The sequence below is a fragment of the Dreissena polymorpha genome, chromosome 12 (genome assembly GCF_020536995.1).
Source record: "Dreissena polymorpha isolate Duluth1 chromosome 12, UMN_Dpol_1.0, whole genome shotgun sequence".
In the NCBI taxonomy this organism is placed as follows: domain Eukaryota; kingdom Metazoa; phylum Mollusca; class Bivalvia; order Myida; family Dreissenidae; genus Dreissena; species Dreissena polymorpha.
Window position 1 is genome coordinate 57,443,624 of NC_068366.1, and position 16,819 is coordinate 57,460,442.

General features: G+C 37.2%; 1 protein-coding gene across 1 annotated transcript in view; it reads right to left on the reverse strand.

Annotated features, from left to right (window-relative positions):
• Positions 1 to 3,816: 3,816 nt before the first annotated feature.
• Positions 3,817 to 16,819, reverse strand: part of LOC127852644 (tryptophan 5-hydroxylase 1-like) — a 14,053-nt gene continuing 1,050 nt past the window's right edge. Inside the window, 10 exon segments of the mRNA XM_052386596.1 lie at positions 3,817 to 4,267; positions 5,238 to 5,346; positions 7,786 to 7,919; positions 9,473 to 9,568; positions 10,527 to 10,653; positions 11,472 to 11,607; positions 13,313 to 13,359; positions 13,722 to 13,817; positions 16,372 to 16,408; positions 16,411 to 16,421. Coding sequence (XP_052242556.1) covers positions 4,082 to 4,267; positions 5,238 to 5,346; positions 7,786 to 7,919; positions 9,473 to 9,568; positions 10,527 to 10,653; positions 11,472 to 11,607; positions 13,313 to 13,359; positions 13,722 to 13,817; positions 16,372 to 16,408; positions 16,411 to 16,421 — 979 coding nt within the window. The 3' untranslated portion in view covers positions 3,817 to 4,081.

The window sequence follows — 16,819 nt, forward strand, 5'->3', positions numbered from 1 at the left end:
ATGACTCAAAACTGGTCTTTTTGCGGTGTCAAAATCCGATGGAAATTTCCGTTTTGGACGTCTCACATCTGGAATCAAGTCATCGACCTGTTTCTTCTTATCTTTTCTCGCCTTCAACAAAGGCTCGAGTCCAGGCCCAAACACACCTTCACTTGACAAAGGTAAATTGGAAAATTCCAATTTTTTATATTGTTCATATAGCCCAGTGTCAGTCATGGCAACTGCTCTCCTGGTAATGCGATGAAAAGCACCTGTCCGTTCTAGCTGGTCAAGCACTTATGTTGAAATGGCAAACACGTCCTTCACCTTTTGCACTTTGGCTTCTTTATTCAAGTCCTCGGACTATACGGAAGTGAGAAGGCTACCAACGCCTTGTTGTAGGTAACATTACATAACAATACCCATACGAGCTGCATGCTGACCTTTGAAACAGATCTTGTCCACCATTTTGAATGGCTGTGTAAATAGCAATGTGCCTTTGTTCTTCGCAAAGGAAGCCTTTTGCCAATAACGTTTTGTTAAGAACCCGTTCAAGAAGTCATCTTAAGACGGCACTTTGAGTGTTTTTCACTTGTTTCATCCACTGGGAACATATCAACTGACTCCTCATAGAAAGCCGTTAAAAAATTAGGCTGATTGCACCTAAAACTCGTGTTGAGAACGTTCAAGTGTGAGCCATGCAGACAAATGCCTTCCTTCATTGGTTTAGTTTTCACTAATGCATCTTCGCCAAACATATAAAAACACTATTATTCATCGTATCCGACAAACTATCGTCCGAATTGGCGTTCGCCTAAATAGATTGAACGTCATATTGAAAACGTTCACGATTATCAGAGTTTGTCTCTGCATGGCATGGCGCATGCCGTTTCCGATTATCAGAGTTTGTCTCTGTATAGCGTTGCGCATGCGGTAGAGAATTGGCCACCTTGTCTAACACACGCGTAACTAAGCTCTCCAGTCTATCGAACTTAAATTCCAATAGAGAATATTTTGATTTTCTCTTTTTTTTTTCTCGCCTCGTGCTCTGACTTTGTATCAGACGCCTTTTTGTTTGACAACGAATGATCGAAACTCTCCGACAGGTTTGTCCCATCGTCCAAAAATTCAAAAAATCAGACATAATAAATATCCACGACGAATATGGAAGGCAACGACTACGAGATTAGATCTGATTCTTCTTCTACTTCTACTTCTACTTCGTACTTCCTACAGTCAATTGCTGACTATTACAGGTAGGCCTATTATAGGCAGATGTGGACATTGTCGAGTCCGTTTCCTGGGAAGAACCAGTACTTGGTGTTTGTGGAGGAGATAATGAGATTGCTCCCCGAGTAGGGAGCGAACCCACGAACTCCCGATCGCTAGGCGGACACCTAATCCACTACACCACCGCGACCTTCTATCCTCAACATAAAAAATGTATTCTCCGGGTAAACCGGGGCTGTGTAAAATGCGGACTAAGAAAAGGAAAATCCTTATAGTAATATTAGGTAAGTATTGTATGAAATAAAATCAAGCTATTAAACAAATTAGAATCATATCGCGTTTCACGATTTTCATGTGCAAATAGATGAAACCACACCTAAACCACATGCAAAAGCGTCCGATTGATATCACACATTGATAACGATTTTTTCAAGGATATATTTTTATTCCCCGGTAGGGTGGCATATAGCATTTAAACTGTATGTCTGTCCGCCCGTCAGTCCGTCCGAAAACTTTAACATCGACCATAACGTTTACAATATTAAAGATAGCAACTTGATATTTGGCGTGCATGTGTATCTCATGGAGCTGCACATTTTGAGTGGTGAAAGGTCAAGGTCATCCTTCAAGGTCAAAAGTAAAAAAATACAATCCAAGGGAAGTAATAAGCTTTAAAAGGGAGATAACTTCTTTCCCTTCCAAATAATATAATGAAATATAATTTCAAAGCGGCGCAATAGTGGGTATTGTGTTTCTGACAAACACGTCTCTTGTAGAATATAAGAATGTAACATTTTGTGTAGGTAAATAATCTTTATGAATACAATATTGTTGAGTTTGGTCAAATTATCTTAGTGCTAACAATCATTAATGCGGCTATCGAACATATGCTAACACACTTAGAGCAATTACCGTTGTTTGGCTCTGTGTGAATAGTTGATTATCTATGCCCTTGATGTTTATTTGTTAGTCGTAAACTTTCTACGAAATTATTTAGCCGCATATAAAATGTAAGACATCTTATTCAACCATTATCACATTGTGTCACATTATGGTTAGAAATTGTAGGTGGAATATGTGGGTTTACCTCATGTAAGAAATATTGAAAAAATTTATCAAAAGGGCCAGTAAACATGACAGTCATTAAGTGCACATATGTTCAAATAAGCTTATCGATGAGGGAGAGATTAAAGAATAGTAAAGTTGACACAAGGCCGGGTATGTTTGTATTGGTCAAGCAACGCATTGACTGACCAATGGGATTCTTAGTAATCTAGCCAATCAGTTTTTTTAGAAGACTGACCAATGGGATTCATAACTGAGTTTCACGGGGCAAATGTTAGAGGGAAATAGTTGAGTTAGCGTTTAGACCTAGAGGTGTACAGATGAAAAAAGACACAATCATGTAGCAATCACAACGTATTTGTATAACTGAAATATTAGTTAAGTCAGACATTAAATTGGACTAGAAACTGATATATGGTGTTGTTGAATATTTGATCCTACATTATGCAGAGAAACCAACATAAATAGGGAGGGACGGACTTGTCCCATGCGTGACACGAGAAAATGGTAGTTAATGCAAATCTCGTCATCATGACAATATGCGCATGACGAGATATTGAATGATAGGCTACACACCGGTAATTTAAGAGTAATTGACATCGCTAGTGACTATGTGTCGTCCATGAACTATGAACGATTACGTGACAACGTATATTCGGGTATTTAAAGTTGCAATACAAAAATGAACACAACTTACATCATCTTTTATGATTATGAGGTCTCAATTGCATGGGTGTACCTTAGTTTCTTGAGGTTTATGTATTTGAATATCTTATTCTAATAATATGTCCTAACATTTGAATGTCAGTATAAAGATAATGATATTGAAAATACGGCAAATTTTGCCTCTGAAGAACATACATTCACTGAACCATTGTTGAATAATAATTTAAATTTAGATTATATAATGACGCGATACAAATAATTAAAGTTTTTATGATAATTAAAATCACGTTCATAACATACTCGATAGACATTAAGAACAAACAACACAATGTTTTCAGATTGCAATTTAATTATCTAGCAGATTCAAGCAGAGAACACAAAACGTTTGTCTTAAAGAACAACAGTGCATTTTATAAGTGAATTATAAAACAATATGCTTTCGCCTGCACACTGATTTTGTATTTCTAACTATTGTTCTACCTTATTGTATTGTATTGTTCTAATAGTTCACTTTTCCCTTGCTAACTTGCGGGTACTTATATCGCACATCTGACTCTTTTAATGCTCGGATTTCAATAAATGTAGTGCATATTATAAGATGTCGTATGTTTGTAAAATTTATCGTAACGGGGATTTTAAATAGATTTTTAAGAAAGCTTTTATAAATATTTGTATCAAAATGTTGCTATGCGAACAACTTCTGGAGTTAATATGAGAAAATTGCAAAATGCTCGCATAAAAACAGAAGTTCAAATGATATCAGTGCATAAGGTATTAATACATTATGATCTACTGTATTTCATTAACAGCAATTAGCATGTCTTATGTTTTTTAAACGAGAAATAATTTTAGTTTTGTTGAATGAACATACTTTATAGTTCACATATATGTTTATGTTTAACTGAATTCACGCAAATACCACATAGCAACTTAAAATAATAAAATAATGAGCTTATTTCAAACATTTGTTTCGTTTCTAGGAAAAAATGCATAACATCACAATCAATAACAATAAAAATAGATCTTAATACAATCGTATCACATTCAACAACGACACCTTTTCTTAATAACTGTTCACATGAAATCAATAATATTAGTAAATATCCTCTGTCACATTCAAGAATTAGAACCAAACGTGTCGTTATTTGTGCACACCGTTCGCATAGCCTGTATGTGTGTCCGATTCGTCCGACTGTTCACCGTTTTCCACGTGTTCGTCAATGGACATCTCCATGGCCTTGTCGATCCCCTTTCCGCGCATGCGCGCCTTCTCTATCTGCTGCACGCGCCGCAACGCATCACTTACGATGCATAGCTCCCCTTTCACCTAAAAAAATATTTGGCACGGTAAGGTGTACGGATGCTTGAATAGGCTATTTTTTTAACTGATATATTGTTAATTTTGTTGAATATAACTCGGAGTTTTTTACTCACAACTCATAAGCAAAAACAAAAGAAACAAAATAGATGATTGGAAACAATCACTGACAATTGTTAAGGACGTCTCGCAGTTAATTTTAATTGATATTGCAAAGGATCTCTATGACAATAAAACACTTTCAATAAAAGATTGTGCTTCGGCACACCGTCTCTTTCCTTTCTGTGTACAATTTCATATTCAGATCTTAGTTCTTTTATTACATATTTTTGAAACACTGACTTACCGAACGTTAGCATACTTATCTTCCGTGCGTTTAGAGTTATTACAGGCATTATTTAATGACGTTTTTTGTTTAAATAACAGTCCCCTTACATTGTAGCCTCTATCACGTGTAAGTCGGTCATCGCCCTTAATTTATATTGCGAGTTTCGTTATCATGTTTTATGTTGACATGTGGCTTCTTTGCAGGGCATGCGTAGGGAAATACGAAATAATGAGCAGACGGATGGGTGTATGAACAGATGGAGGCAAACATAAAGCTCAAATTGCATATAAGTTTAAGAATTATACATTGGGCCAAAATTAAGACCAATTATTTATAGAATTTAAGGTATTATGTACGAGTCATTTAAGTACATGTTTGTGTACTTCTTCAAATGACCTGATGCTTAACAAACGGAACATTCACAATGCTCTTAAGCGAAGAAAGACTTTTAAGAAAGAAACTTAAACGATAATTATTATAACTGTATCATACGGCTTAGAACATAATTGTTTCTATGTTCCAAGTTACTATGGGGAATTGCTAATGTTATCGTTCTGTAATGTTCGGACGAGCGAAGCTATGCACCACCCTGTTCAAAAACCAAAAAGTTTGTGTACGCATGGGGTTGATATTCCATAAACATGATCCTACCTCGCTGACGAGATAGCCGATGTTGCGTGTGTTGTCCAGCACGTCGACACTCTGTGTGTACGGGTTGTAGCGAACGGCGAATGGACGCTTGATCGTGCTTGCGAAACTCCTAGAAAACCGCCTATATTTAGAGTAACATTCATTGGATTGAAGTCACGTTACCGATGGTTACATATTTTGAGGCAACATTGAAGGAACACATAACTTTAAAGAAACATAAAGGACAATATAGAAAAAGGAAATAGACTAGAAGCAATGTACACAATTGGTTATATAATTGTCAGAGCGTCAGTTGCACGTGTCAGGAAAAGGCCTAAACAATAAGAGCTTGGTAATCCTTATAGTTTAAAAATGTAAACGTAACAAGTGCACCAAAGATTGTTAGCTTTCGCCAAAATCCATAAAAATGTAGATAACTTCTGTAGTTATTTGTATCTATGTTTATTGAGTATGCGATATAAATAATGAAATCAGATGGCACACAAAACAATTCTTTTTTTATTAGACTTAATTATTACGGTGATAACTCCAATTTAATTGAGCGCTGTCAATCGTTATAAAACTAAGTAAGTTACGTAAACCATCGTTTGAACAAAAAATACTTTTACAATTCCGTTAACTCCTCATGTTGTTTCAAATTACAATATATATATTTTTAATATTTGCCCTATTATTTTCGTTAAGCCAACCATCGCAAAAATTTACATGCTTAAATGATGTATCGCCTACATAAAATGAAGTGAAACTAATTAGTTAAGATAAGCCAGAATTGGCAACCTGATGCGTATGAAACCAGACCAAATGCACTCACATTGAAATGCCACCAACATTGTCACAAAACATGCTAATCGGAACGGATTTCTTAGCGTTGCCATCCGTACTGGTCAACCTTTAATGTCAGTATCCCTCTTGAAGATGGCAAATGTTCAACAATGTCAGCGAAATGCCATTGCCAGAAAGTTATATGAGCGTTTAGAATGCAAATATTGACAATATACGAAACTGATATTATACCAGCCAAGAGTGAAGTCGAAGATAATCCAGCATTAAAATTTATTTGCTGGGAGTATGGGTGTTACTGTTTGTTACAAAAGCATGACAACTACACCGTTTACACGAACCGAATAACAGACATTTTGTAATCTCTATAATATTTAACCATAAGAGGAGAAGTTAGCAAAACAGGGTACTGAGCTTCCACCCATCTGTATCAACAACACTTATCGTCTTCATATACGGAAATAATGGTTCTCGATGCCTGGGTTATACCGTACGATGTCTATTATAGTTTCTGCACTGACACGAATGGTTCGTTTTAAGAAATTACGTCATAAGGCGCCGGAGATTAATTGAAATAAAGAACTTGAATATCGTCAAGTTGGTGCGGTAGACTAATAGCAATACATACTCTCGTAGATTATGGTCGGTTGGCTCCGTATTATCGTCGGTTGGCTCCGTATTATCACTAAAGGCTCTCAATTTAAGGTTTTGTATAAAATGGTCGGGTCCTTAGATTGAAAGCAAAAAGACTTTCGTACAATATAGTCGGATTTACGGTATAGATTTTCAGCAATACAGACTCTCTGAGAATATAGTCGGGTTTGCGCTATAGATTTATAGCAATAAAGGCTCTCTATGAACATAATGTGTTGGCACCGTAGATAAATAGCAATAAAGGGTCAATACGACAACGGTCGTGTTAGTGCCGTAGATTAATATAAATAAAGGTTCTAATAGAATTTGGCTGGCTTGGGGTCTTAGATTTATATCAATAACGGATGTATTAGAATATTGCCGGGTTGACGCCGTAGATACATTGCTAGAAAAGCTCTCTTAAAATATGGTCGGATTTGCACCTTAGATTTATAACAATTAAGGCGTTCGTAGAATATTTTTGGTGGGTGCCGTACCTTAATAGCAATACAATATATATTTTAGTGTGGCCAGGTTGGCGCTGTTGATTAATATCGATAAAGGGCGTCCTAGAATATTTTCGAAGTTGTGTCGTAGATTTATAGCATCAAAGCTATTAATAGAAGTAAAAAAGGCTTTCTTAGCAGATGGTCGGGTTGGCCCTGAAGATTTATACCAATAAATGCTCTCTTGGAATATAGTATGTTTGGCGTCGTAGATAAATATCAATAAAAAATCAATACGACAACGATCGTCTAAGCGCCAAAGATTAATATCAATAAAGTCTCTTCAAGAATATGGTCTACTTTGCCTCGATTAAAAGTTATAATTGATCTTTAAGAATATGGACTGTTTGAAGCAGTAGATAAATTGCAAGAAAAGCTCGGAGATTAATAGCAATACTTTTAATAATGGATCTTTATCAATATGGTCTTTTTTTGCGCCGTTGATTAACAGTAGTAAAAGATTAAGACTATGGTCTGATGGGCGCCATAGACTAATGGTGATATAGGCTCTTTCAGAATATTGTCGAATGTGCACCGTAGATTAATAGCACTATTATGGTCGGGTTCGCGCCGTTGATTAAAAGCAATTGTGGCTCTGTAGGACAATTGTCTTTGGCACCGTAGATTACCTCATCTGTTCCTTGGCGTCCTCAAAGCTTTCCGTGTAGAAGTACACGTCCTGGAAGGTCGTGATCAGGCATTCCTGCTCGCACGTGGTCAGCGGATCGAACGGCTTCTTCACGCTCTTGTCCGTCAGCGCGTGCTGAAACACGTGTCACGAGGTGAGAGTAAAGTAATGCACTAATTTTAACCGTTCCCGCTCAAAAGCAAAGTGAAAATGAATTGCTATATGCAAACAGCATAAAATCAGAGCAGCCTGCGAGAAACTCCCTGTCTGTTCAGGATTTATGCTGTTTACTGCTCGTCAGTATCCTATCGTTGGAAATAAATCCTTACAAACTTCAATCTAGTAAGAAGGTCTTAAATTTGAATATGTTTTCTAATGCGTTTTTGTGCGTTTCCAAGTGGTAAAGGGGTTTTACCTGATTACTTTAGCTCAATTGCCATCGACTTTTAGGATACGCTCGAGTCCGTACCCTGTGACGAACCAGTACTTGGTGTTTTTAGATTTTAACCGTGAGAGCATGTTTTCAAAGTTTGCTACATACGATATAAAAAGTTATGAATGTTGAATAAAAACAAAGGATCTCGTTCTCAAAGAGAGTATAACGTTTTGCTTTATATAAGTGAAGTATACCACTAAAAACAATACAATTTACATCTATGTATCAGAAAAAATAACAAACTCCGCATAACTGCCTTATGTAAAGATCAACGTAGAGCTGTGTTCGAGTGCTGAGATGTTTATGTCATAAGATATCGGCTTGTTTTGCACATCTTTTGCCTATATGTCATGTGGTATTTATTATCGCCGTGCTATTTATATTCGTTATATAACCGCATTTTAGTGTTGCGTGACCAAAACATTAGCAGGGTATGTGCATTGTGTCCACAGGTAACGCTCCTCAACTAGCCGGTGTGCTTATGCGCTGTGGATTACTTTCTATATGGGGGCAATCATTCCGAGAACATTGTTTCATATATTTAATTGTTTGTTAGTATTTTTTATTGAATATATTGGCTTTTAATTATTTGGGGAAAAGGGTGTGGCCTTGTTGGAAAGGTTTCGACAAAACTGCGAAAATGGTCATTTTATTCTTTCGCGGACTTTAGCGTAATATTTGCATTTTTGATAGGTGTGCAAACGCTTCCGTATACGGATGACAGTTAGTTAGTAACGTCACTTTATATATGCAATGCGGAGATGGGATGTTAACACATTATGACTTTCCTAGCTCTGCCTTGAGCGTTTATTGGTTCGGAGTACAATCGCAATCCAATCCTCTCTTTCTTACAAACCACTCTGTTATGGCTTATATGTTTTTTGAATGTTCATGGTTATATCAATTTTTTTCTTTCGCTTTAAATGAATATTTATCTGCTTCAAAAGTCCTTTTATATAGAAATTGCAGTTCCATATTATAAGAAACGGTACCAAACACGCAATCCATTCCATTTCTTGAATGATTATATTTGTGACAACAGTTTTGTACCGCTGCGAAGCGTTTGGTACCGATAACCATTAGGAAAGGTAACCACTGTGAGTAGTCTGTAACCGTTAATCAAAGGGGAAGGTTTCAGCCTCCACTGCGAGGATTGTATAACCGTTAACTGATAGGGAGGCAAACACTGCGAGAAGTTTGTCATCGTTTACCGATAGGGGCGGTAACCAATGTGAAGAGCATGCGTACTCACTTGCAGCTCGCTAACTGAGGAGAGTAAGCCCGCACCGAACACGCGCAGTTCGCCGTCCTGCTTGCAGAGACCGAATTCCACGGAGAAGAAGTAGCACTGCAAAGAAGAAAACAAAACTCATTTTACGACATACATAAGTCATACAGTATAATTGTTTAATACGACATACTTACCTACATAATATTACCGCGCCGTATCTAACCGCATGTAACGCGTTACGAAAATTTAGAAATAGTAACAACGCCCATATAGTAACCAAAAATAATGAGCTACATAGTATAAACGTACATGTACATAATTATGCGACCGTACCGATGCAAGCTTGGTGACCTTAAATATTGATCATTAAAGTTTATGTATCCGCACATTTTACGCGACATTAAAGATATGATACTTTTTACCTTTGCAAATCAAATTTGGCGACATTACGTTTTTGCTAACAATTTATGTACCGGTATGTTTATGCTACTCCAAAGAACAAATGAGTCGCGTTCTGAGAAAACTGGGCTTAATGCATGTGCGTAAAGTGTCGTCCCAGATTAGCCTGTGCAGTCCGAACAGGCTAATCAGGGACGACACTTTCCGCTTTAATGGTATTTTTAGTTTCAATGAAGTCCTGCCTTACCGAAAATCAAGTTTTTTGCGGAAAGTGTCGTCCCTGTGCGCACTGCACAGGCTAATCTGGGATGACACTTTACGCACATGCATTAAGCCCAGTTTTTTCAGAACAAGGCTCAAATGCGTTCGTTTCAATTTCAGCGACGTAACGTTACTGGTATAACATTATCACGTCCCAATGTAATTTGTTCTACATCAAGAAACATGCGCTCCTAGTGTCGCAAGTTTATTGAACTCATGATGTTAATCAAATCCTATTGATAACCGTTATACCTTATGCTTCAACCTTATTGTTACGTTTGCAAATTTGGCGAGCTTACCTTATTGGTAAAAATTATAACGTTCCGATACAGTTTTTGCTACATCAAGTTTATTGACCTAATGATTTTAATCAAAACATATATTTATATATCTCATGCTCCAACATTATTCTCACCGTTGCGAGTTTGGCAATCTCGTCGTCAGACGCCCCGAGGGAGCAGAGGCCCATCTCCTGGGAGAACTGCGCAAAACTTGGGTCCGCGAACAGGGGCACGTGGCCGAACAGCTCGTGAATGCAGTCCCTGTGGATGGAGGCCAAAGTAATTATGAAAACGACGTAGAACGTTGGAATTTTGAAAACGTTTCATTGAACTCTGCTTCGTCAATAGGTTTCTTAAAAAATAGTGAATATTTTTTGTAAAAAAAACGTGAAAAAGATATACGAAACAGAGATATTTTTAGTATATGATGGCTACCTTGTAACCATATAGGGCTTTGATTTACTGATTACTAACCATCTAAGTGTATTGCACGTCTAAACAGAGGTTGTGTCGATTTTTGCAGACGAGGAATGTTAAAAAAGTACAACAAATATCCGGCGTTGGTTTTCAGTATCATATAAATGGAAATTGCAGGATGTGAATTCGACATTTGAGACACCGATGCAGATTATAAGATACATATCCCCATCGATAGGATTCATTATCAAAAGTCGTATCTATTTTTCATCTAGAACAAACGTGTACGCCACTCGGTTTTCAGCAACAGCCGTGCCCAACACGTTCGGATGTTTTCAGCTTCATACACTACAGAATTATGGAAACTTCTTTTACTAGAAAAATTAAGACTTGAACCAAACACCAACACGCTTTTGCGCCTAAGATTTTTTTTAAAGAAAGTTATACCGAGTACACGAATTGCTTAAACGGGCCATATGGACTGTTTAGGTAAACCTCCCGTAAGCTAGTTACGATCAGAAAATTAAACACATTGATTTTTTTAAACGCGCAAAGTTAAGTTGCGAGAATCGAGTCTGAACTCGTTTACGAGAGCTTGTGGAAACGGTGGTCGGTTCAATTCGTCCAATAGTTCCGCCAACTAAATTATCAATTATACTTACGGTTCCGGTGTGTACAGCGGTGCCGATCCGTGGCGGATGTACTGTGTGCAGTGGAAAACACGGAACGCCAGGCCGGCCAGGAAGTCACGCGACGACAGGTACCCGGCCACTGGGCGCAGGGTAAAACCAGTCCGACCTGAAAAGGGAACCGGGGGGGGGCATTATTTGTCTGGCCACTTATCAGTTTGCGGTTTTGCACAAAGAAATGGACCATTTACTTTTTGTCAATCTAAAGAACTGATCAGATTCCGCTGTCTCGCCGACATGCAACAAAGAGTGTGCTGAACGGTCGATTATTATGCGACTAATCAGTTGTTGAAGATGCATTGATTGATAAGTGTATGTATCAAATGGATTTTCGCTGAACGTGCATGGTATATAATTATGTTTACAATATCACAGTTTCCGCTTTATAAACGGCAACATCTGTGGAAGCGACCTTTTTTTTAAATTTAAAGTCTTGATTTTCATGTAGAACGTGAATTATATATGTAGAGATGGAAAATACTATACGTTCTACTTATATTAATAGTTATAATAGTAGCTTCTTATTATAAAATAATAATTCTAGTTATAAAATAGTAAGTGAAAAATTGCGGGATTTTTTGCAGGTATTATCTCAAAGTAAGAACTTAGTAAATCACAATTACTATTTCTTTAATATGAGAATCTAACAAACAATACTATAAACAGTCATACTATGACGCTAAGAGGTGAGTGCCATCTACAATACGGGTAGCTTTGCATTTAGATGCTATTTAGCCTGTTTTGTAATCATCGTTTTCAATCAGTTTCTTGTAAACACTCAGGCGACAGTGTGGGAGGGCATACCATCCGGGCACTTACGGGTCCCTGACAACCCAACGACGTGCTCTATTAAAACGAGGCTGAGTGGCGATGCACGGTAAATACGGCAATTAGTGACGTGACACTGTGGGGAATTGTATGCATACACACCGCGGGAGAAAGTAAAGAGAACATAATTAGATTATATAACAATGAAATCGCCGTAACAGGTGCACTTGTTACGTTGCCATTAGGATAATATAATAATATGTGATATCGACTGTGTTAATGATGAAATCGACAATAGTAGTTAGACATGAATACAGTTAATAGACTTTCACAATTATCCTTTCGGAAAGTAAACACAGACGTGAAGTGCGTCGCATGTATTTTCCGTTATATAACATTGTTTATGCTTTTAACTCAGGTGTCGTGTCTAAGATTGTCTCTTACTAGCGCATTCATTGACGCCGTAAAGCCCATTTAGTCTAGGACCTTAACAAACTTTAGGGATTACCTATGGACGCTGTAAAAATCGTTCGATCTGCGATCTGTATGTAACTTTTCCTTATTGCATGCACATTGATGTTATTTTTCTACATTATTGAATTAAATATATATGTGTTGTTCCTTCATAAAACATAGAATAACACAACACAAACAAGACGTTTATCATATACAATAACAACAATAATTGAATCAACCACCAATACGTGGTTTGTAATTGCGACAGGGATAGAGATATGCTACGAACCTCTATGCGTTTTTTGGGACACTCATTGGAATATTCTGGTTACATGCAAGTAAAAAGAGGACGAAGCAAAAACGTACGCAAAAGAAGGAAAACGTAGTTCCTCATGATAATTTTTTGTTTAAAGACCACTCTTTCGATGTATATAGTATAAAACTGATATTCAAGGATTTCGTGTCGTATGTAGGATGGTGCTAATTTAACACAATACGCCCTGTTTGACGTCTAATACATGCCTATCGATATAAAGCGCAGTGGTGAGAGTGTTATTATCACCCCGGGGATGCAATAATGGTATCCATACCTTTCAGAAACTCCGACACGTCTTGAAGCTGTGGAATGTTGTCTTCTCTGCAGAAGAAACATACAATTAACAGGTTTTGGGCGCGTTTATTATTTGATATATTTTTTGCATGTGCGTGTATTGGTATGGCTAATGCAAATGGTGTGAACTTGATTTTAAAACATTATCAAACAATTTATTTTATTTTACTATTGAATGTATCTATTAATATGCAGAAGTTTATCTCTACAAAAGGGAGAGTGGCGTAACACTAATAACTGTATACATTTCCTATTATATATGTTGTCCATTAAACGTAATTTATTATATTATTTCTACATTTAAAAACGAAAGTATATGTCACCGTTCGAAATTTATGCCCTGTCTGATAGCACAAACACTATGAAAAGTGAGCACATGATCGCCCTACCTGTACCCGCATTCCTCCAACAGTTTCCAGTTCCTTAGGTACTCCCTACACGCGTGGGTAGGGTAAAGTGCCGTCAGCTCACGAAAAACAGTCGCCCTGTCGAATGTGTATTCGTTTATTTGGATGTTTCGCCCCGTTGCAACATTATTTCAGTCATATGAAGGCGGTCAGTTATTCTTACTTAGATTGTTCCTGGGTAAGCAGGGTTTAGCATTGTGAATGGCCGTAGAAATAATTATACATGTTTTAATTAACCCATTTATGCCTAGCGTATAAAAAAAGGCCTTGGAAAACAGCGTAGACCCAGATGAGACGCCGCATGAAGCGGCATCTCATCGGGGTCTTCGCTTTTTGCTTAAAATAATTTCTTTAAGAAATATTCTAAATATAGAAATAAAAATACTAAACATCCCTTATTTTGGAAATAAATTGATCCAATTTAGAAGAATGGGAGAGTCCACTAGGCATAAGTGGGTTAACAATGCCCCCAAAATGATGTAGAGGGGCTGAGATTCAGGTGTGTGCGGATTTATTAAAGAAATAAACAAGAGCTGTCACCATAGGATGACTTATGCCCCCTATAAACGCTTGATAGAAGTGATGAGCTTTTCGAAACCTAAACGCAGAATTCGAAACCTAAACGCGGACCTTTAGTTCAAGGTCAAGGTCGCAGAGGTCAAAATTTGTGTGCGTATGGAAAGGCCTTGTCCATATACACATGCATGTCACATATGAAATTGCTATCTGAAGCGACATAGAAGTTATGAGCATTTTTCGAAACCTAAACGTAAAGTGTGACGGACAGACGAACAGACGGACGGACGGGTGGACGGACAGTGCGATCACTATATGCCCTCCTTCAGCGGCATAAAAATAATCACTTAAATAATATACGCTCAAAATTGTAACGTTTTATATACATATAATAAGTACACGCATTGGACAGCTATGAACCTATAAAATGAGATTCGTGCCTTGCCCACGTCTCAACTACCACAGTCATTACCGCTTTATCATGAGTCCGCAAAGGGTTGTATGGAAAGAATTTGCATTTGTTTACACAAAGAATTACCGTTGTATTCAATTTTGCAAAGAGCTATTAAGCGATTGTGACGTGCAATTTGTTTTGTTTTCTTTAACAATGTCGTACACGATACGAAGTTAAAGCGGGTATATACGATTTTGTCAAATATTTATGAATTTATATAAAATGTGTAAAAAACTTATTATATATATATTTTAATATAAATTAAAATAAAAGTTAAGAAGAACATGTGTCGAAAAATGCGAAATAAGCCAGATATTTAATTCTGAAATTGAAAACGGCTGTACAGCCGAATTCGCCAGCATGTATACCATACATGTACGATGTAAATCTAAACTTAGTTTAACGGTTTATTTGAGTTCCTGCAACGATATCTATTCATACGACACACGAACACTACCTCCAATCCTAATACAAAGACGAATGCTTCGGTTATTGTAGGAAAATAAGTACGTCACAATCGGCTCGGGGCGCTAATTTTTCTTTGCTGCATTTTATGAAATTCGACTTTAATGTATAATTTTTCTTGCCTATTTTGTGTTATTGTAACATATTTTATCAATATATTACAATTAAACACATATATAAAATCGTATATACCCGCTTTAAGTAAAGATAATTTGTATGAACCACCCGCTTGAAACAGTATTGACACTTTTGAATGAATGAATGATGAAGAAATAATTTAATAGAAATGTGTTGATATTAGAGGCCCTATAAAAATCCATGAACATGCAGCTCCGTTTTTTTTCAGAGTGGTGTGTGTATTACAAAAGGGATACGGTGTCATTATTTTCGCTATCCCTTACGAATAGTCAAATGTTGACAAAATACATAAGGTCCACATACGTTGGAATTATAGTACACGGCTCCATGTATTAGTACAATTTTTATTGATATATATGTGCATAAGCGGGAAAAAACAAGTATTTTCTCTGCACTCTGAATAACAACTATCGTTCAATTTCTACCATGCATGTGGTGAATTGTCAAGGGTCAAGGCCATAACCAAATCTGTACTCGTAGGGGTGCAAGACAGTATATGGAACCATGAAATCACTGCGCGGGGGACCGCATGGGCCATTATAAAAGTTCTACATAGAGACAAGTGTTTTCACTTAACATTTCCTTGTCGAGTCGCAAACCCAACTTAAGCAGCAATTGGTTTCCGATGCAATATTCCTGATTCTGCTTCCTCACAATTACAAATTAATATTGCAAGAAAAAAAACATGGGGGAAGAACGTCCAGAAAATTACATATTCTAAGTAGCACGTGTTAAATGGGGTGCCGCACCGATAGGAAGTGCTTGTAATGTACTAGAAAGAGCAGGATGGGTTTTGCAGACATATTAAACAATAGATCTTTAACTGTCATTTTTTTTTAAACATGAACTCCTTTTCTCTGACATCGGTGCTATACGTCAGTGCAGATATGACTATGTACATACATGTATATGATTGTGAATCAGGTAGGGCTCTGGTCGTCAATACTGAGCTACAGTGTACATGTGTATGTGGTCATACAGTCTTACGACATTGTTCCAGCGAATTTGTCTCGATAGTCAAGTCTGACACAAAACTGCCTAACTGTCAAATATTCTTACCAAGTCCGCCTCTCTTCTTCAGTGTATTCGATCCTCGAATCGGTTGCCCTCTGTAAAGGAAAGCGAGTTAGAAAACGCTTGGAAACATCAACCGGTTGCAGTAAGAATTCGAAGAGTAAAATTTGCTCACGAGAAAAAAACGTGCACGAGTTGAATCAGTCCGCATTGGTATACAACTACAAGGCAGAGTACAAAGGTCGGCAATATTGACAATTTATATACGGGTTGAAAGTGTTTCGTTATTTTACTTGAAAAATGTGGTAACTAGTTCAAAGTGTGTAAATGAATAACATGGGATAAAATTCGAAATCTAAGGAAATTGTGAACAAGTTTCTTAAGTGTATAATCTCCATAAAAATTGCAATACGGTAAACTTCATTGCCCATTCACGCACAGTTCAACATGCATTTTGAGGTTCGTCGCTCCATTATCGTTAGACACCCTAATG